The sequence below is a fragment of the Hibiscus syriacus genome, unplaced genomic scaffold, assembly GCF_006381635.1.
Source record: "Hibiscus syriacus cultivar Baekdansim isolate YM2019G1 unplaced genomic scaffold, ASM638163v2 tig00000340_pilon, whole genome shotgun sequence".
Lineage (NCBI taxonomy): Eukaryota > Viridiplantae > Streptophyta > Magnoliopsida > Malvales > Malvaceae > Hibiscus > Hibiscus syriacus.
In genome coordinates, this window is record NW_024061783.1 from 12,578,152 (window position 1) to 12,601,550 (window position 23,399).

General features: G+C 38.4%; 1 protein-coding gene and 1 pseudogene across 1 annotated transcript in view; both read left to right on the top strand.

Moving 5' to 3' along the window:
• The first annotated feature begins 293 nt into the window (after positions 1-293).
• LOC120200054 lies at positions 294-970 on the top strand (annotated as a pseudogene).
• Positions 971-2,958: 1,988 nt separating this feature from the next.
• The window catches only part of LOC120204482 (THO complex subunit 1-like), a 32,653-nt gene continuing 12,212 nt past the window's right edge, over positions 2,959-23,399 (top strand). Inside the window, 4 exon segments of the mRNA XM_039204563.1 lie at positions 2,959-3,060; positions 3,164-3,247; positions 3,899-3,973; positions 4,921-5,014. Coding sequence (XP_039060494.1) covers positions 3,055-3,060; positions 3,164-3,247; positions 3,899-3,973; positions 4,921-5,014 — 259 coding nt within the window. The 5' untranslated portion in view covers positions 2,959-3,054.

A 23,399-nucleotide genomic window follows, 5' to 3' on the forward strand; every position in this document is an offset into this window, starting at 1 on the left:
AACTAACATCATAAACTATGCCATATGGTATTGCAAGCTTTTTAAAATATAGCTTAAACAACCTATCCAACAGTAAAAACCATCTTTAGTTAACTAAACTAAAATCATAACCATAAGTCATTTTTAATATATTGTTTAAATAATCAAAACAATAATAATTATAAATGAAGAAATCTTGTCAAATTTCAATTCGGTGGTAAAAGCTGAACAACGTGCATGCCATACACTTTCAAATTATTTCAAGTCTTAACTCTTAGCCCTCATTGATCACAAGCTTCCTCCTCCGACCATCAATGGCAACTCGAAACAATGCGTCCACATCGAGACCGCCGGTGATTCCGCGTCCTTCATCTGTGCATGCTACATCTACAACTCCTCCCATAACTCCACCACGGTCGGAATCTCGACGGCCGATCTCTCTTCAACAATCATCGAATAAGCACGGATCTTCGAAATCGTCTAAGATTTTTAGACATTTCCGTTCCGTTTTTAGGTCATTTCCGATCATAACACCGACGTGAATAGGGTCATCCTTGCCATCCAAGAAAACTCAAGATGCCTCCCTGTCTTAGTCCTTGAGCTTGCAATAAATACGGGGAAACTCCTCCATGATATGGGATTAGGGCTCGTAAGGATCGCTCTCGAGTGCGAAAAGCGTCCGTACGAGAAGATCAAGATCCTCGAAGAGCCGATATGGACCTTATATTGCAATGGTAAAAAAACTGGATATGCTGTGAAGAGAGAACCAATGGATGAAGATCTAATGGTGATGCAAATGTTGCATCCTATTTCAATGGGTGTCGGCGTTATACCGGCAGAAGAGACGGAGAACCCCGACAGTGAGTTGATGTATATGCGAGCTCATTTTGAACGTGTCGTTAATTCTAGAGATTCAGAAACTTACTACATGATGAATCCCGATGGTAACTCCGGCCCTGAACTTAGCATATTCTTTGTTAGGATCGGATGAAATAATCAAAGATATGGCAAGTAAATTAGGGTTAATATGTAAATGGGCCCTTAAACTATATATGTTTAAGAAATTCCGTAATTAAAATGAAAAATGATTTACAATTGGGTACGTACCCAATAATGTAAGATTCTGAAATGATATAACTTTTTTTTTGGTGATTTTACAAGGTTACTTAATGGGGATAATATAAGATTATCAATGATAAATAATATTTACGAATAATATTTACAATTCGTTCGACTTTATTTATTCTTTAATTTCACCGATAACCTTTCAAATAGATCACACTATTTATTAACTGTTTTTTTAATTGTAGCACAACAAAACTGTCCCTAACAAACCCATTCACCCTTCCATCCTAATTTTCACCCAAATTCTCACTCAGCAACTAACAAGCTCCCCCATTTGAAGCCCACAGCTCAAAATTTTCATCGTAAAAATTGAAAGATTTACTTTTTAATTTTAGTGAAAAATATTTTTCTATCACAAATTTAATTAAAAAAGTGTTTGGTATTGTTTTTAGTGCAAATAAAAACTTGGGAAACCTAAGCCTTTAGTATTTAAACTATCAGTTTTGATCCATTTTAGTATCTAAACTTTCAAAATTTTCAAAACCATATCTGACGTGCAATTTTAGTTTCATTTTAGTACCCGTTAAACTTAACGTTAATTTTTGAAAAAAATTAAAAGTTTAGGTACTAAACTTAACAAAAATGATAGTTTAGGTACTGAACGCCTTAAATTTTTAACGATAGAGTACTAAAATAAAACATAAACTAAATATTAGATATGATTTTAAAAAATAAAAATTTAAATACTAAAATATATCAAAACTAATAAATTAAGTACTAAATACATAATTTACTCTAAAAACTTGGGGGCTGAGAAGCAATATGGAACGCTCCCTATATTGATAGCACAAAAAAAAAATTAGGTGACCTTTGGATAGTTTAATTAAAGCATAATTAGGTGACCTCAGTGACCAAAAATGCCTTATAATATACGATATTAATCAAATTTTTTTGGATTTGCCAAAATGACCAACTAAATCGCAATGCGATCGATAATTCGCAACGCGATCTCCGGTATCGCAAATCAGTTTCCAGATTCGCAACGCGAACTTCGACTATCGCATTGCGATTTACATATTCGCATTGCGATAGTCCAAGTTCGCGTTGCGATTTATTCCAAGTTAGTTGCGATAGTCGAAGTTCGCGTTCCGATTTATTCTAAATTCGTTGCGATTTATTCCAAATTCGTTACGATAGTCCAAGTTCGCGTTGCGATTTATTCCAAGTTCGTTGCGATAGTCGAAGTTCGCGTTGCGATTTATTCCAAACTCGTTGCGATAGTTCAAGTTCGTTGCGATTTATTCCAAATTCGTTGCGATAGTCCAAAATCGCAACGACGGTATTGCATTTGTTTCTTAAGAATTTTCTCTAAAAAGATAGTATTCACGCGGACGTGTCGAAGACACATATTACCACGACCACGACCACGACCACGACCACGACCCGACCCGACCCGACCCGAGACGAGACAGACGGCGGCGGCGACGGCGCGCGATAGTCCCCCTTATTCTCTATCACTTAATAAGGAAGTGGGAAAGCCAAGCCTTAAATACCATTTTCAATAGTGTTTCTAATACTATGTGGGATTGAGCATACCAACACTTGTTCCAATACAATTGATTATTCAGGAAACAATTAACAATCATGCACCTTAAAACAACTGAATCATCAACCAATTGCATTAATATTATGCGATAGTTCAAGTTCGCGTTGCGAATCTGAAAACTGATTTGTGATATCGGAGATTGCGTTGCGAATTATCGATCGCATTACGATTTAGTTGGTCATTTTGGTAAATCCAAAAAAATTTAATTAAAATCGTATATTATAAGACATTTGTTGTCACTGGTTATTTTCTCTTTTTATAATGACTAACATTTCTTCTTGCTCTAGTCTAGTGGCCACCATCAAAACCCCAGCCCTCGACCGCCTCCGCCACGCTCAATCCCGAGCTTAAATTCAAAAAATCTACACCATATATCTTATTCTTTCTAGGAACGAGTTTTCTTCATGATGGTAAGCGTAACCCTAATTTCTTGATTTTTTACAGGAGAAAATATTTTCACTTGATGAATCTTCTAGTTTTGCTGCTGAAATTTGTTATTAATTAACTTTCCAGGAAGCATTTAGGAAAGCCATATTGCAGGTTGGCCCGCCGGAAACATTTGCTCTTAAGACGGTTCAAGAGGTTATAAAACCTCAGGTATTTTTTTTTTTGAATTATAGCATTGTTTATAAATCCTTACTTTTTAATGAACTTTTCTTTTTAACTTATGCTTAATGCCATTTCCTTTGTATGAATCTTCCTTGCAATTCTTTGGTTTGTGCATTGCTATTATTGGGTCGTTTAAATATTTGCTATCCCATATATTGGCATGCCTTATGCTTTCGGAAATATTTAACATTCGTATGTAATAATTTATGAAAGGAGTTCTGTTGGCGATGGGGGTGGAGACGGTGAATGGTTTTGAAATTGGGTGGTAGAGTTGTCTCTTGCGAAGAGATTTTAAGCTGTCAGTTAGGGGAAATAAAGTTAGACAATTGTTCTTTTCTCTTGTGAGGAAAAACCAAGGTCACTGTTAAGCTATTCTTCTGCGTTATTTAGAGGTTTGGTGTTGAGTTCCTTTAAAATGCCATAAATGGTGCCTGAAGTGAACCTCAGGCCGAGTTCTGATGGCATGGATTCAATGACATGTTGGGACTTATGTGCAGATAAAGTACATACTGTTGATGCCATTCTTTTGCCTCTATTTTTTCCCTTTTTGGTTGGCATGCCTAAATTTCAGTAACTAGGTGATTGGGCATTTCTTGGTTATTTGCTTTGTTATTTATTTATTTATTTATTTTTCAACAGAAACAAACAAAGTTAGCTCAAGATGAAAATCAATTATTGGAGAACATGCTTCGGACCTTACTTCAAGAATTGGTGGTATGTAATCATATCTAGTACAAAATTCAATCAAATTTTTAAGTCATTATTTTTATATGTACATGTCCTTGGTCTTTACCATGTGTACATTATATAATCTCATTTTACAGGCTACACATATTTGGGTATATATTAGTTATTCTCTTTAACTTACTTCTAGGGTGAGTTCTCTTTTTGTTATATATATGTATTCCTTGTAAATATGACATGAAAGAAAAATAAGTCAATGCTTTATAGTTTATTAAACAATTAAAACACAGGGATGGGTTAGGCTTTAGTATCTTAGTTTTCTGTGATAGTTCTAGTTTATACTATCCTGGATATTGGGCAACTCTTCCATGCTCAACCTTCATTCAGTTTCTCTCTTTTCCCAATAATGTCAAGAATTGCCTTAGGAAGTAAACACTTTGCTTGAATCATCTAAAACTTAAACTTGTAACTATTGCTGGGCATTGGTGCTTTCGTTGTGTGCTAGTGCTACATGAACATGAATTGTGTTACTTTTGAATATCTTTATTAGCAGTAGATACATTGTCTTTCCAAGTGATGGAAATCTTTAGTTATACCTACAACACATTTCTTTTCTATTTGAATCCTTATGCATCAAATGATGGGTCATCATCGACCTTTTCTCCATTTTCAAAGTTCAGAACGTACATCAGACAAGTCACTAGCGGCATTTCTTATTAAATTTTCAGAAAGAATCAGTTTTTCTTATCGATTATGTCATTTTAGTTAGGAAGACAGGAAAAGATTAATTTGAAGTACTGAGAATAAACTTAGTGGGAGTGTATATGAGTTTGGAAATTATATTTACTCAATTCAAGTGGAAGGTGGGTTTGATGATAAATTCCACTTTCAGTAACTATAACAGTTCGTTTTTCAGTAAATTGACTTGAGTTTCTCTGTTCAATAGCCTGAAAGTTCTTATGTTTTCTAATGTGCAGTCATCTGCAGTACAGTCAGGGGAGGAGATAATGGTTTATGGGAAGTCAATTGATGATGAGGATGAAATGCAGGGTGTCATCCCACGACTTCTAGGTGAGTATGCTTTCCTGATAAGTTGTCATATCTGTTGTCTGTAGCCACTGTCATAAATTTCTGTATTGCAGTGCAGTTTGTGTTACAATATTATTCCTTTGCAAATCCCCATTAGTCTAGGATTTAATGTTAGAAACTTAAGTGAACATTGGGGAAGAAGTGATTTCTTCCGAAGTATTTAACTGCATAAAATTTAGATTGATTTTCTAGTTACAAACAAGTTCAAGCATAACGCTACAGGAAGGAAGATAGCTTATTCACGTGTTGATGGTGGAAGCAATTTAACTTGTGTATGGGAATTCTAATTAACCTATATATACATACAAATACATTCAAATATAAATTATGAAGGTTTAGGCTCAGCAAAATGTTTTAGGTGTAGAAAACAGACTTTATAAAGAAAACATACTGTATTGTAGAAAACAGACTGTAGGAAACAGACAAGTCTGTTATTTTATTCTTGCATACTTCCAGTTGAAACATATTACATATTTATATACAAATTATGCCTTTAAACTAGGAAACTTTAAGTTAGGAAAGATACTAATCCTAGGAGATGTAATCCCTTGAAATAAGGGATTGAAAACATAAAATAATTACAGATTCTCTTGACAACTAATTTCTATAATTCCTACACTCCCTCTCAAACTGGTGTATATATGTTGTATATACCCAGTTTGAATGACAGCTCATTAAAAGTCACTCGTGGAAGGGCTTTGGTGAAGATATCTGCAAGCTGTTTCTTCGTCGGAATGTACTACAGTTGTGCAACACCATTGTTGACCTTCTCGTAAATAAAATGTCTGTCTATCTCAATGTGTTTCGTTCTATCATGCTGTATTGGGTTTTTTGCTATACTCATAGCTGATTGACTGTCACTAAAAATCTGAAAATTCTTCTTGTCATCTAAGTCCAGTTTTGTGAGCAGCCTTTTAATCCACATTCCTTCACATATTCCGAGAGCCATTGCTCTAAACTCTGACTCAGCACTATTTCGAGAGAACGACTTGTTTCTTACTTCTCCAAGTCACCAAATTACCCCAAACATAGACACAATAGCCACTAACTGACCTTCTATCAGTTAAATCACCTCCCCAGCTTGCATCCGTATAAACCTTCACTGTTCTGTCTTGATTTTTTCTAAATATAAGTCCAGCTCCTGGGGTAAACTTCAAGAACCTTAGAATTCTGTTAACAACTTCCAAATGTTCTTCTCGAGGGATCACTCATATGTGGCTGACAATGCTCACTGAGTATGCAATCTGGCCTGGTCAGTGAAAGGTAGATCAACTTCCCAACTAACCTTTGGTAGGTTCATTGTTTACTGGATTTCCAGTCCGGTCCTTGCAAATTTCAAGCCTGGCCATTGGAGTTTCAATGGTTTGCAGTCGAGCATCCCTGTTTCTGCAAGAAGATCCAAAACATACTTACGCTGGTTTATGACCAGCCTTTCTTCGAACCTTGCAACTTCCATACATAGGAAATACCTCATACTCCCTAAATCCTTGGTTTCAAGCTCCTTTGCAAGATTCATCTTTAGCTTTTCTATTTATTCTATATCACTGCCAGTTATAATCATATAATCTACATAGACAATTAGGAGGGTTATCTTACTACTCTGTGTAATTTTTCTGAATAATGTGTGATCCGCTTGGCATTGCTTGAAACCATTCTGTGTCATAGCCTTAGCAAATCGATCAAACCAAGCCCTGGGAGACTGTTTTAAGCCATATAAGGATTTATGAGCTTGCACACAGTTTTCTTAGTGACCCTTCCTTCTAATCCGGGGGGGACCTCCATGTATACCTCTTCTTCAAGGTTCACATTCAGAAAAGCATTCTTTATGTCCAGTTGAAGCAATTTCCGGTCCGTGTTAACAGCTACTATAACAATATTATGATGGTATTCAATTTTGCAACGGTGCAAAAAGTCTTGGTAGTCGATGCCTAGGACTAAGAAAACCTTTAGCAACAGCCTTGCCTTGTATCTTTCCACACTCCCATTCGAATGATATTTGACTGTGAATATCCACCTACATCCAACAGCTCTCTTCCCTTCTGGCAAATCTGTCAAACTCCATGTCTTATTCTTTTGCAACGCTTTTATCTCCTCTTCCACAGCCTTTTTCCACTCAGGAGATTGAAATGCTTTTGTCACATTTCTTGAGATTTTCACACTGTTAATGCTGGCAGTGAAGGCCCTTAAATTAAACTGTAATTTCCCATATGCAACATACTTATTTATGGGATGAGCAGTGCATTTTCTTACCCCATTCCTAATAGCAATAGGAAAGTCATCAAGATCAACAGTAGTAGCCTCTTGGTAACCATCATTATCTCCTGTTTCAGATGTAACAGGATCCGAATCTGGTTCTTGGCTTTTAGAGGCAACATGATCAGAATCTGGTTCTTGGCGAATGTTAGGCTAACTGATTTCTTCAACAACATCTTTCCTTCTTCTTGAGTAAACACTGAGTTGTTTCGGATGGGGAGTTATGGTTTCAGGGTCATTGTTAGGTGCATTTTTGGTAGTGGTGGAAGGTGTTTTGCTCGGACTAGAGTTCTGAGATAAAGAGAAAGGTAATTCATCAGAGTTATTTAGGTTATTCCCATCACCCTCACTAGGAACTGGGACAGTGCTTAGCCGGCTTTGGAGAGACAGTAATAGGTAAAGAAATGATAGGCTGTAAAGAAATATTGGTTTGATCAGGCTGAAATTCCTTGTAACTCTCCCCCTGAATTTCTGTTCTCGAAAAATAAGGTGGGTTTTCAAAAAATAACATCAAAGGACATATGGCTTTTTGTGGAAGGTGAGTAACACTTGTAACCCTTCTGACTCGAAGAATAGCCCAAAACACACACTTTATGGACCTAGGATCTAATTTCCCTGTTGGGATATGAAAAAAGGCTGTACACTCAAACACCCGAGGAGAAAGACTTGAGTTTAAATGTTTAAAATGGGGAACAAGCTGAAACAAAACCTTTATTTTTATAAGAATTGAAGGCCTCATTAAAAATCCCCTTCTTGATTAATGGAGCTTGTTAGGAAGCTCCTTAATCAGTGGAAGGAGGAAAAGAGTGCCTTTAGATTTCATTCAACAAAATACATTACATAAGATACATCAAGACAATCACTCTCATAAAACACATACACCCAACAACACCCCTAAACAACCATATACTCCAACACTGACTAGGCGTAAGCCTCCATCTGTAGACATCAACCTTTAAACTGTTAACCTGATTACGAGTTAAGCACTAAGCCTGAACACTCAGCCAATCCTCCTTAGCTAACTTATCAGCCTCCAAGTTACAACTCCGAGGAGTCCATCTAAGAAAAGTGTCCCTAGCAAAAATTAAGTCCCCTATTTCCTCCACCAGGGAACTAAAGAATATAGGAGCAGTATGTGGCTTTGAAATCCATTCCACTGTATTTTTACAATCTCTCTCTATAATAAGTCTTCCTTTCTTGGCCCATTCGGAAGCATAAAAAATGACAATTCCTTAATTGCCTTCAATTCTGCCAAAGTAGGAGGACCAGGCCCAACAGCCGAAGAAAATGTGGCCAAGGAACAGTAGAATGAGTCTTTAAGAATACCTCCAATTCCACCTTGCAACCCATCTCCTGAAACCGCCCCATCAACATTGAATTTAAACATATCCGTAGGAGGTGGAGTCCAACAAATAACCTTCTTTGATAAAGGATAATTATGAAACTTATCAGCCAGCACAGGGTCCCCTACGAGCATATCTGTTTGAATACAAGCATTCAGATATTTAGCTAGGTACCATCTAGCCAACCTAAATCTGGCAATGAAGAAAAGAGTAGAACTATCGAACTTCCCGTTTTCAAACACTACCAAATTCCTAGCTTCCAAATGGACCAGCACACCACCCTCGGGATAAATTTCCAAATAAGAGATTGTTGCCTTAGATACGACCAAGAACAGAGTAAGGAAATGGGGTCTTGGGGCAGAACAGTAGAAATATCCCAAAGACTAAGAAATTTACACCAAACCTCCCTTACACCAGAGCAAGAGAGGAATAGGTGATCTATTGTTTCTTCATGAATATGGCATAAAGGACAAAGCACATCTTCCACAGAAATTCCTCTTTTCTTCAACTCCACTCTCACTGCCATTTTACGATGACATAACTGCCAAAGAAATGTTTCAACTCTAGGGGGTGCCAAACCAGACCAAACCCACTTACTCCACTCTAAACTTCCATCAGAGCTGCTCGAACACGTCAATCTACACGACTTTACCGAGATCAAACCATCCCCTTTCCCGACCAAGCAAAAAGTCATCAACTGAATCGGACGGGACTATATTATCGATCACTGGTATTAGAGCAATCCATTGCTCCAATTCCCAGTCACAAAGATTTCTTCTAAGCTGAATATTCCACACCCAAACCATATTTTCAAAACAACCAAACTCAGCTACTTTTCCCCCCTTTATTAGTCGAAAGAGCAAAATCCTTCGGAATTGAGATTTTAAGGTCAAATTGTTAACCCAAACATCACTCCAGAAATCTATCGACCTACCATTCCCCAATTGTATCTTTGAATTATCTCTCAAACAACATCCAACCTGGTCATTTTTCAGATAGTTGTTCAAAATACCTCTCCATATCCATGAATCTAATGGGGAAACAACCTTTGTAATTAGAATAGACAAGTTGTCAATGTTATTTTTACAGCAGATCATCATTTTCCACTGGCTGTTTTTTTCATTTGCGAATTTCCACACCCATTTCCCAAGCAGAACTCTATTCATCAATCTCAGGTCAACATTCCCAGCCACCTTCATATGGTTGACAACAGATTTCCAATTCACCCAGTGGATTCGTTCGACCTACCATTCCCCAATTGTATCTTTGAATTATCTCTCAAACAACATCCAACCTGGTCATTTTTCAGATAGTTGTTCAAAATACCTCTCCATATCCATGAATCTAATGGGGAAACAACCTTTGTAATTAGAATAGACAAGTTGTCAATGTTATTTTTACAGCAGATCATCATTTTCCACTGGCTGTTTTTTTCATTTGCGAATTTCCACACCCATTTCCCAAGCAGAACTCTATTCATCAATCTCAGGTCAACAATTCCCAGCCCACCTTCATATGGTTGACAAACAGATTTCCAATTCACCCAGTGGATTCGTTTCTTAGCTTGATCTTCACCTCAAAGGAAATTAGCCATCCGAGAATTCAGCTTCTAAGACACCTTGACAGGAATTTTGAAAATGGAAAGGTAAAAAATCGGCAAAGAGGACAACACTGTTTTAACCAAAACTAGTCTACCAGCCAACGATAAAGAATTTGCTTTCCATCTTGCTAAACGGTTGTTAAAATTCTGGATTACCGGTTCCCACATAACCTCAGAATTCCTCTTTGAACCAAGCGGTAAACCAAGGTAAGTCATTGGAAAAGTCCCCACTCCACAGCCCGCTTCCTCTGCCCAGTCTTTTAACTTGTTATCTACTACATTAACACCATACAAAGTGCTCTTAGATAGATTTAAATGTAGCCCAGACATAAGACTAAACACCCTCAAAACTCTCTTTATATTTAATATATGCATTGGTGAATCTCTGCAAATAAAATTAGATCATCTGCAAACTGTAAATGAGTCAGATTGAATGAATTATCAATCCTGCCAATACTGAACCCTTGAAATAGACCCAAATCAGCAGCCTTGATCAACATCAAATTTAAAAGTTCCCCAACTATATTACACAATAGAGGGGACAAACTGCACTCTTGTCACAACCCTTTACTAATGTGAAATTCCTTTGTTGGAGATCCGTTAACTAACACCGAGATTGAGGCTAAAGAAATACAACATTCGATCCAAGAAATCCATTTTTCACCAAAACCCATAACCTTCATTAGTCTCAATAAGATTGGCCATTCAACCGAATCATAAGCCCTGCGAAAATCAACTTTGAATACGACTCCGGTCCTCCCTTGTTTCCTCCAATATTCTATGCATTCATTAGCCAAGAGAGCACAGTCGAGCAATTGTCTACCCGGAATAAATGCAAACTGCGAAGGGCTAACTATGCCATTAATAACTGAAACAAGCCTTTTCGAAAGGATTTTGGAGATAATTTTGTATGAACTTCCCACAAGGCTTATAAGTCTAAAATCTTCAATGCCCTCTGGTGGGAAAAGGAGATTCAATTAAATTTTGGCATGATTCATGGATTTCTAACTTTTCCTTGAAGATTATGTTTCCAAGGACTTTTGCTCTGTCAGTTAATAAGGAAGGGGTTGTGGCTGATTTCGGGTGTATGTCTAATGAGGAGTGGGTGTGGGATCTACAACTTAGGAGGAACTTAATGGACAGTGAGTTTGATCAGTGGATGGAAATGATGGTATTGTTGGATAATTTTCAACCTTTGTTGAAGGGTGAAGACCGCTTGGCATGGAAAGGTAGTGGGGATGGTGTGTACTCGGTTCAATCTTGCTCTAGATTAGTTTCAAGTTTGTCAGAATCAGATAATTCATGGCTGGAGATAGTGTGGAAGGGTTTTGTCCCACCAAAAGTGGAGATTTTCATTTGGCAAATTATTCATCAGAAATTGGCTGTTAAAACTGTCTTATTGAGAAGAGGAGCCAAGAATATTGAATCCCCTTTATCTGTGTTATGTGGAGTGGAACCAGAATCGGTTAGGCATTTATTTTTTTCTTGCGTCCAGGTTTGGCAGATTTGGGTCAAATTCCTCCGTATGTGGAAAGTTAATTCAGTTCTCCCTAATAATCCGAAAGGCTTCTTGCTTTCTTGGTCGCAATTAAGACCAAACTCGTGTATTTGGAGATTTATTCCATGAGTTGTTTTGTGGTTTGTCTGGCTGTGTAGGAACCATATTGTATTTAAGGCAAGTTGGATAGTGCTAATCTGTTTTTTTTGGTGAGGTATAGGGTGGCTTCATGGTTTTTAGCTAAAAACAAGGATGTGTCTATCCAAGTGGACAACCTTGTGGGAGATCTTACTTTGGCGGATTTGCATAAGTCCCCCTCTAACTTTAGACCCTTTAGAGTAAAATGGTGCCCTCCTCCTACAGGGTATTTTAAGATGAATGTTGATGGGGCTGTTAACTTTGATTGGAGAAGAAGTGGTATTGGTGGAGTTCTTAAAGATGCTGAGAAGAACAAGTTGGTCTCTTTCTCTAGAGCTTTAGGACCTTGTTCTCCTATTCTTGCTGAGATATTTGCTATCAAAGTGGGGTTAGAAGTGTTTTTTGAGTCAGTTTGGAGGGACAAAAGATTTCTGATATTGGAAAGTGACTCGTTTCTTGCTGTGAAGTGGATCAATAGCCCGGAACTTTGCCCGGTCCACCTTGTTGATCTGATTACAGAAATTCAGAAGACAGTTGTGCAGTTTAATGTTATAATTAAGCATATCAGCAGATGTACTAACGTGGAAGTTGATTGTCTAGCTAAGTCAGGAATTGGTTAGTGAGTGAGGAGGTTGTTGTTATGAGTAGTGGTTATGGTGTATTTTCTTGGTTATGGTTCTATGTTCGGTTAATTTATGTTTTGTTTGGAATTTTATGTAATTATGGGTTATTAATAAATTTAGGCACTCTTTTCCTCCTTCCGCTATTTGTCTCTTCACAAGAGGCAACTATGAGGGAGGTTTTTAATGAGGCCTTCTATTCCTCTCAAAAAAAGAATAAGAGTAATAAAAGAGTGATTCACCCCATTTTCCCATCTCTTTCCTTTGTGAAAATCTTGAACGAAATTCATAATCTGCTCCTTCAACAAAGGCCAGAATTTTTTAAAAAATCCCATAGTATACCCATCCGGGCCGGGTGCCTTACCACTGTCCGAATGGAAAATAGCTTCCCAAACTTCATGTTCAGAAAATTCACCCTCTAGACCATCCTTTTGCTCTTCTGACAATTTAGCGAAATTCAGATTAATATCCTCCACCTCCAGAGTTGATATAGAGTTATAAAAGACCTTGAATTAATCCGAGATAGCATCTCTAATCTTATTCGGATCAGTAATGTCAACACCAACAACTTTCAGAAACGAAATGGAATTAACTCTATTTCTATTAATTGCACTTGAGTGAAAAAATCTGGTGTTTTATCCCCATCCTTAATCCACTTCATCCTTGATTTCTGGAACCAAATACTTTCCTTTTTCCTATGCAACTTTCACAAATCATTCCCCATAAGCATTAACAGATCCCAATATTGTGCCGTAAGCCCCCCAACTTGTGACTTCAATTCCACATCTTGGATCCTGGATTCCAAATCTGAAATCAGTTCAGAAATCCCCATACGATTACTGTTCGGCCACTGTTTAATCACTTTCTTAGTTCCTTTGAGTATACTCAGCAGACCCCTTCTTCCATTATCCTTCTTCAAATTAGTAACAGAATTCTGAACCACCCCAGCAAACCCATCTTCCTCTAGCAAGTAGTTGAAGAACCGAAAAGGTTTGGGTCCCCAGTTTTTGAAATCTTCCTCAAGCACACTGGATTATGATTTGATAGCGATTTAGGTAACAGTTTTTGGTTAACTTTTGGAAAACAATTAAGAAAGCTACCATTTATTAAAAACCGATCTAGTCTTATCCACGTGGAAGACTCCCTATTATTGCACCAAGTAAATCTCCCTCCAACTAATGATAGATCCATAAGGTTTAGGTTTTGGACAAAGTATGAAAATAAGTCCATTGAATGCCAAATCTGAGCCACTCCAATTTTCTCCTCTGGATCAAGATAGGCGTTGAAATCCCCCCTAGGCATACTGGCAAATCAATACTTTGTATAAAGCACATCAACTCACTAAAGAACTCCTTATTAGCCTCGACAGACGGACCATACACATTAACAACAACACAATCAAAGTTAACCACCTTAAACTTTCCTGATAAAGCAATGAATCTGTTGTGCTTATGTTCCCTACTGACTTCAAAAATGTTTTCGTTCCACAGACATATTAAACCACCTGCAGAACCAGTAGCTGACTGAACAGTACTTCCTTTCAGTAGACTACCCCCCACCTTCCTCAATATTCCCTTTTGGCAGTTCTTCAATTTAGACTCCTGAAGGAGCAAAATTACCGGTTTGACTTTGGTAACTAGTCTTGCAACTGCTCGTAATTTTTCCTTTGTTCCCAGCCCTCTAACATTCCAGGAAATCAATTTGAGTTATGATATAAGAATTGTCAACAAACCCTAACCAACCTGAAAGCGACACTCAAAAGCCCATTTGAGGCCCTTCTAGCTCCATCTTCAAGATCTCCTCTTCCAGTACATGATACCCCCTTTAAAAGAGATCCCCAACATATCACAAACTTCCCTAGTAGCAGCAGCTTCAATTCTTGCTTCCACAGAGGGAAGTAGGAACTCAGAAGAACCATTGTCCTGGTCCACAGCTTCCCTGACCAATCCTTTAACCACCCTTTCATAAACTCTATCATGAAAGCTAATAGAAACTTCACCCTCCGAGCAAGCACTGTCAGACCAAGTTGTAGCAATCCTTAAATTCCTATGCTTAATTAAACTTCTAGGGCGAGAAAGAAATTGATCCGAGTTATTAGTACATATCCCCTTCATTCCCTCTGAATTTTGAATTTCATTCGTAGGTACCAATGGATCAAACCCACCTTGATTCACAAAAGAATCACTAACACTCGAGCCCAAATACATAGTAGGGTTAAGGGCCAACTCATTCTCTACCAACTTCCCAGAATTAATCTCAGTGTTTAGGTCCACAGAACCAACCCCGCTCACTTGGTTTCCATGGAGAGTTATATTGACACCTGATCCCCGTCTTCGTTACTCAATCCCACAGACTGCAACCGAACGTGCAATTACACCCGAAAAAATTGGATCCCTCGAAACCAGACGCACAAGATTCACACTCATAGTTGTAAAAAGCGCGTCTGAGGCGCAAAAGCACAGAGGCTCACTGAACGGGGGCTTTTTCAACACTGAAGCGAGGCACATAGCCTAGGCGCAGTGAGGCTTTGAGGCGCGAGGCTCAGTTGAGGCGCAATTGAGGCGCGATGTGGGCTTAAAACCTTGTAATTATTACTGGCATCAACAGCCTCCTTGAACTCCTTGTTCCTCACGAAGTGTCTGGTTGTAATCCGTCTTGAACTCTTGAAGCAGCGCCTTGAACTCGGACTGGTTGAGGTTCTTGTTGATTTTAGTGTTAAAAAGGGTCTCCATCTCGTCGAAGTCGGTCGAGTATAACCTCGGCGTCAGAAGGGTCTAGAATTATTATGTATAAAGGTTCCTGAACGTTTTCCTGATGCACATGGAAACATAGTGGAATTCTAAAGTATCAATCTGAAATGTCTGATTAGATCGGTTAGAAATCGATTCTCTTCAATAAGATATTATTCTTGTAATTGGATCAAATTGCACAGGTTCATGTTATCCATACTGATAACTACAAAATGCCTCTGAAAAGTACTGGGATTCTCTAGTGTGTTCCATATATATTAAAAAAATATTGTTTTAACATGTGGTACACTGAAATCTATGGTTACTATTTTATGGATACACAGACTTAACGGTGATGGCTTATGGATTTGTATCACTGTATAAATTGTATATTGGAGATACATATTTGTAAAGTACAACTCTGATAAAGCTGAAAAATTTTTATGGACCTAATGCGACTCTTAGGTAGGCTCTGCGGCCCTGAGATCATTCTCGGGTAGGCCCTGTGGCCCTAAGATGTGTTCTTAGGTAAGCCCCGTGGCTCCAAACTTTCTTGGGTAGGCTCTCAGGCCCTAAGATGTTCCCTTAGGTTAACTCCTTTATACGATGATTTTAAAATATGAGTTTAAAAAAGCTCCACTACAATATGATTTATGAGATTTACTGAACTATCATTTGATTAGTGTACCTATTATGATTTTATCGTACTAATGGAACACACTAGACATCCTATTCGATCTCCTGAAAATGTGATACTATGAAAGCTTCCGATGAACTGAGATATTCATGGCTTCTATTCGTTGAACTACCAGTGGAACTCCAGATTATTCCGAAAACCGATATGCGTTTGATTAAATAAGAAATTATATGGCTTTCCATTTATCTGCATGTCATGTAGCATCATCTGGTAGTTTTGTGTTACTGAGCTTTCCGAAGCTCACCCTATTACTCACCATGGCAGGTTAAAAGAATTATACCGGTGCAGCTGTCGACATCAATAAGGGAGTTCTTCTAGCGTTGCTTTCAGAGGATGGTACATGTGATTAAGCGGCATGTAGATTGTATTTCGTTTTATATATGAGTTTGAAAAACCTGTTTTATTTCTGAATAATAATAAATCATTTTATGATTTGACATGTTTTAAGAAAAGTTTTAAAATTTCTGCTATTTTTACGGTGGGTCACTCCGGTGGCCCTAATGTGACACTCCAGATCGAATCGGGTTATCCGCATCGGTATGAGGGGGTTACAAAGTAGGTTTGGTTAATTGGCTTTTTTCGATCTCCATAATAGAAGAGGATAATATTAGGTTTTGTGGGGCCTGTCTCCATATTGTGGTTTGTGAACACTAACTCATTCGTCAACTTACATGAGTAATAGAAGATTATAGAAGTGCCGGAAAGAATGAAATAATATGATGCACTCTTTTTCCCCTTCTGCTAGTTGCCTATTTCACAAGAGCCAACTAAGAGGGAGGTTTTTAATGAGGCCTCCTCTTCCTATAAAAAAAAAGAATGAAATAATGGTTCACACATTCTAAAGTTCTTTGAGATTCTAAATGGGCTGACATCCTTTTATAAATCATCTTTTTTTTATTAGTCTGGGGTGATTATAAGGTAGTATATGTTCAAAATTTTCTTTGCCAATTAACAATGTACGCACACACACCCTGCAGACACAACTGCTCGAACCCGGGACCTCTAGGGAGAACAATACTCTCTTTTATAAATTATCTGAAATATATCAGACATTACAAATAAACACATTTAGGCATAGAAACTCTGGTCATAAGTTGGATTAGGATCTTTTGGTTGAAGTCATTAGAATTAGAAATAAGACCTAGCTCAAGTGAAAGAGAGACTATTCAAAGGACTAGTTAGCTTAATTTTTCTCAAATAGGGAAGAAATAGGTCATAAATCACAATAACATGTATGCTTCATGACAGAATGTAAGCAAAATCTCTTGCACTATAAATTCAAAAAAACCACAGAAATGTCAGGCTAAGTGCTAGTTACATGTACTCTACTATCAGCTACTTGAATTCTTGCCTTTTCTTAAACCAAAAGGTTATTTTTATTGTTGAAGTCTGTGTTTTAAAAGGTGCGAGGCGCTCCAAGGCGATTAGCTACCCGAAAGCCTCAATTTTTGAGGCGCTTTGAAGCGAGGGATTCACGTACGCGAGGCGCTTAATTTTACAAAACATTTGTAAATATTTTATAACCATACCTCAAACACAAAACAACTTAATAATTAACTTAATAAGCAAAAACACCAAGAAGCATATGTCATATTGTATCTTTTTTTTTTTTTTGATTACATAAGATTACCAAACATTACAAAAGATTGCCTAAACAAAGAAACATAACCAAAATAAAATACCAAAGCACAGCTCCTAAAAACAACCCCACACTCACTAACCAATTCCTGACTTAGCTAGACCATCAGCTTCCTCATTAATACATCTGCTGATATGCCTAATGACAACATTATAAAGCCCAACTGACTTCTGAATTTCTGTAATAAAATCAACGAGGTGAACCGGGCAGAGATCCGGGCTGTTGATCCATTTCACTGCCAGAAACGAGTCACTTTCTAAAATCAGATATCCTTTGTCCCTCCAACTGAATCAAAAACATATCTAATCCCGCTTTGATCGCATAAATCTCAGCTAGAATAGGGGAACAAGGTCCTAAAGCTGTAGAGAAGGAAACCAGCTTGTTATTTCCATCATCTTTAAGAACTCCACCAATACCACTCCTTCTCCAGTCAAAATTGACTGCCCCATCAACATTCATCTTAAAGTACCCGGAAGGAGGAGGGCACCATTTTAATCTTGACAGTCGAAAATTAGAGGGGGATTTATGCTTATCCGCCAAAGTAAGATCTCCCACAAGGCTATCCAAATGAATAGAGAAATCCTTGTTCTTTGCTACAAACCATGATGCCACCCTATACCTCACCAAAAAGAACAAATTATCTTTATCCATCTTGCCATTCTCAAAAACAATCTGGTTCCGGCACAGCCAAACAGACCACAAAACTGCTCCTAGAATAAATCTCCAAATATCCTAGTAGGGTCTAAGATGCAACCATGAAAGCAAGAAGCCTTTCGGATTATTAGGAAGAACTGAAATAACTTTCCACAAACGGAGTAGTTTTATCCAAATTTGCCAAACCTGGACACAGGAAAGAATAAGTGACTGACAGATTCCGGTTCCTCTCCACAGAACACACAAAGAGGGTTTTCGATATCTTTAACCCCTCTTCTTAATAAAACAGTTTTGACAGCCATCTTCTGATGAATAACTTGCCACAGGAAAATCTCTGCCTTTGGTGGGACTAATCCCTTCCACACAATCTCCAACCAAGAATTATCAGATTCTGCTAAACTTGAAAATAATCTTGAGCAAGAATTAACCGAGAACTCACCATCCCCACTTCCTTTCCACACAACACGGTCTCCACCCTTCAACAGCGGGCGAAAATTATCCAGCAACACCATCAGTTCCATCCAATGCTCAAACTCACTATCCATTAAATTCCTCCTAAGTTGTAAATCCCACACCCACTCCCCATTCGACAAACACCCAAAATCAGCCACAACACCTTCCTTATTAACAGACAGAGCAAAGAGCCTAGGAAACAAAGTCTTCAAGGAAACATTAGAAACCCAAGAATCAAGCCAAAATCTGATGGATCCTCCTTTTCCCACCTGAAGCACGAGATTATTTCGAAAGCATAATCCAAATGAGTCGTTAGACCAATAGTTATTTAAAACACCTTTCCAAATCCAAGACACATTAGAGGGCAAATTATCATCTAACACAATAGAGCTCGATCCCACATTATACTTAGAACAAATCAATGTCTTCCACCAAGAGTCCTTCTCCGTACCAAACTTCCAAACCCACTTGCCCAATAAAGCTCTATTCCGTAATTTTAGATCCGAAATCCCCAATCCCCCCAACTCTTTATTTTTTACAGACTGTATTCCAATTAACCCAATGAAGCCTTTTCTTCTCAGCCGAAGAACCCCACAAGAAGTTGGCCAAAATAGATTCCAGTTTCTTCCTCACAACCACTGGCATTTTAAAAAGTGACATATAGTAATTAGGCAAAGCATTCAAGACTGAATTAATCAAGACTGACCTTCCTGCTATTGATAAAGAAGACATTTTCCAGCCTGTTAATTTCTGATAAAACTTATTTACAATCGGATCCCAAAGTTGAATTGAATTCCTCTTAGCACCTAATGGTAACCCCAAGTAGTCTGTCGGAAAGGAGTCTCTTAAAACAACCAATAGAATCTGCCCATTCCCCAACAATGTTGTCTTGTAAATTGATACCAAAAATTCTGCTCTTCATCAAATTCAGCTGCAGCCCAGTACATAACTCAAAAACAACCAAAACCCTCTTCAGATTTGCCAATTGACCCTTTGAAGCTTTACAAAAAATAATCAAGTCATCCGCAAATTGTAGATGAGACAGCATCGGCGAAGAATTATCAGAACCTAATTGAAAGCCCTCAAACAGCCCCAATGCTACTGCTTTAGACAGCAGTAGATTCAGAAATTCACCCACTATATTAAACAGAAGCGGGGATAGAGAACACCCTTGTCTCAGCCCCCTAGATATGTTAAAACTTTCAGTTGGAGAGCCATTGACAAGAACTGAAATAGAAGTTGAACTTAAGCAATTATGAATCCACGACCTCCATCTTCTACTAAACCCCATACACTCCATAATTTTGATTAAAAAATTCCAATCAACAGTGTCGTAGGCCCTCTTGAAATCCACTTTGAAGACAAGACCTTCCCTTCCTTTCCTCCTCCAAAAATCGATTGCTTCATTAGCAATTAAGGAGCAGTCACAAATCTGCCTTCCCGGGATGAAAGCAAATTGAGAATGACCAATTAACCCCCCTATGCACTGCCTTAACCTTCTTGACAAAACTTTAGACAAGATTTTGTAAAGTCCTCCTACCAAACTGATTGGTCTGTAATCCTCAATGCAGACTGGAATCTGCTTCTTCGGAATTAGAGTGATGAAGGAATGATTGACACCTTTCCCAAACTTCTTCCCTTTGTAAAAATCTTCAAAAAACTTAAGAATGTCACCTTTCAAAACCGGCTAAAATTTCTTGAAAAAACCTAAGTTCAATCCGTCAGGACCTGGAGCTTTATTGCTATCCGAAGAAAGAATTGCTTCCCAAACTTCCTCTTCCGAAAAAATCATATCTAATTGAGCAACTTGATCCTCCGAAAGTCTAGAAAAAGTCAATTCCAACTTCTCAACTTCAACCGTCGGAATGGCATTGTAAGCGTTCTTGAAAAATTCAAAAATAGCAGCTTTTATCCTTATCGGATCCACAATCAAATTTCCACTCACATCCAAAGAATTAAGAGCATTCCTCCCCTCTATTTGTAGCACATTGATGAAAATACCTTGAATTTCTATCTCCATCCATAATCCACTGCGCCCTTGATTTCTGGAACCAAACTAATTCTTCTTTTTTATATAACATCCATAATTCACTTTTTTCTTTTGCAACTTCCACCATAGAAACGGAAGGATTCCTTTGTTGTAATAGAGCTTCTTGGTTCGAAATTAGTCTCTCTTTGCTGTCAATCAAACTTTGAAGTTGCAATCTGCTTTCATTAGACCAATTCTTGATTTCAACCTTTGTAGCTCTAAGTAACTCCTCAATGTTCATCCTCTTCCTACTCTTTGCTTGTGAAATTTTCTTTTCCACAGCTTCCTTAAAACCCTCCTCCTCCATGATGTAATTGAACAGTTTAAAGGGTTTCGGACCCCAATTAATCTTACTGGAATCCAATACCACAGCATTGTGATCTGAAATTGACTTAGGTAATAACAGCTGAACAACATCCGGGAATAAGTCTAAGAATTCGGCAGAAACTAAAAACCTATCCAACCTCACAAATGTAGGATCTTCCCTGTTGTTACCCCAAGTAAAACTTCCTCCCACCAAAGGCAGATCCATCAAACTTGAATGAAACAGAAACTCCCTGAACCACCCAATAGAATTTTCATACAGATTTTTCCCCCACTTTTCTTCCTGTGACAATGAGCATTAAAATCTCCAGCTACACATAAAGGGCACCCCAATGTAGCAATAAAACTGGATAACTCCTCAAAAACGCCTCTTTATCTGCTTCAACAGAGGGTCCATACACATTAATAAAACAACACACCACTTGGTTCTCCTTTACTATACCCTTCAAAGCTATAAACCTTGGTGAGATTTTCACCACATGAGGTAAAAACCAATCCTCATCCCAAAAAGTAACCAATCCTCCTGATGCACCCACAGCCGGAGAATCCACCATCCCACCTAGATATTTACCCCCCAACTTCCTCCTCAAACCTACAGAAACCACCTCCAATTTCGTTTCTTGCAGAAAAAGAAACGACGGTTTCTTATCAACAACCACCTTTCTCACTGCCCTAGCCTTTTCCATCCTCCCTAAACCTCTAATATTCCAAGTGACACAAGAGACACGTACCATAAAAATAGAATTACAAAACCTTCAACCAAATATAAGGGTTAATAACCACCCTTTTCCCCCCTAACCGAATAAGACTCGGAAAATTTCTCAGCAAAAGCTTTCTTACCCCCCTCAAAATTAACACCTAACATTTGGCTAACCTGCCAAGTTACTTCCAATTCGTCATTATCAATCGGAAAATCAATTGCGGCAAAACCCTTATTCGAATCATCTCTTTTATTCTTCTTATTAGATCTGCTGTAAACTCTGTCACAGAAAATGGTAGCTACCTTGGGGGGATGAACACGATATGTTGGAGGGGAAGAAGAACACCTCCTAGTAGGAACTTTACTGACTTGTAACCCAATTGTTCCATCCTGAACTACAGCAAAATCTAGCTCTGAAGCCTTCAAACCTGTCTGCTGAGGACCTCCACATTCACCCCTAGCATTAGCCAATTCATCAGGCTTGTAACCACCTCTATAAGAACTTGGACTACCCTGAATAGGCCCAAAGACTTCTACCCTACCCACAGTACCCATGAGCCCGTTAACTTGGTCAACAATGTCAAGCCCCAAAGATACCTCACCCCTGTTAACCACCCATTCTCTCTCATCTGTACCAGCCCCCATCTTTTTCTGCTGGCCCTGATCCTCATCAAGAACTGTCTCCTCTGCACATACATCAACTGCCACTATATTTTGAAAAACCCCTTTTCCCTCCAACTGTCCATCGAAAATTGTGCGCTCCCCTTGAGAGGATTCCAAGGCCCATGCTTGTACACTGTTATGGTTGTCTGACAACGCCTGCTCACTCAACCTCCCTTCCTGCTCATCGATATCAACACCAAGGCTCTCTTCCGGCAAGTTCAACCCATTGTTTACTGTTTCATCATCTTCAACCAAATCCTCAAGCTCCGGAAAAAAATCCTCACTTCCTTCCACCTTAATCTTGATCAAGAACGATCTCCCATACGTATTAATAGTGATATGGGGAGGAATATCAAAAGGACTTTCGACCCTTAACAACATATGGGCTACTCTACAATCCACTTTTTTAGCAGTTTGTTCTTGTATCTTAACTAGTTTGCCCCATTTCGACGCCAAGCTAGTGAAGAAAGGGACTGACCAGCAATTAAGAGGAACACCAATCATAGAAACTTGACAATAAGGTAGTGGAATTCCTTTTTCTTCCATAACTTGCTCCAACCTATCGAACCAAAAGTACAAGGCTTCCCACTTGTTTTCCATCGTTGAAACTTTCTCCTCAACAGTCTGGAAAACTACCAGACAGGCGTTTTTTGCATATCCCCATTTACGCACTTGACATTGATTCCCTCAGATCCTAACGCCCTTTGCACAAATTCAACTTCAAATATTGGCTTGCAAATACCAGTTAAAGACGTTCTAAGCCAAGTCCTATCCTCCATTGGAATAAAAATATCCCTCGACGTCTTCCCTTCTACCTTTTCTCCAATACTCCCCACTTTCTGGCCCTCAACTTCTTTTGTTCCGACAACCGAATCCTTATAGGACCTTCCATCATAAAACTTATTCAAAAACTCCACCTTCTCTGCAACTGCAGCTGGCGATGATAATTTCTTCCGCAACTCATCTGTACCAGCAACTGAAGACCTCCCCACATTCGTACGGTTAAAGCTCGACGGAGTACTTTTCT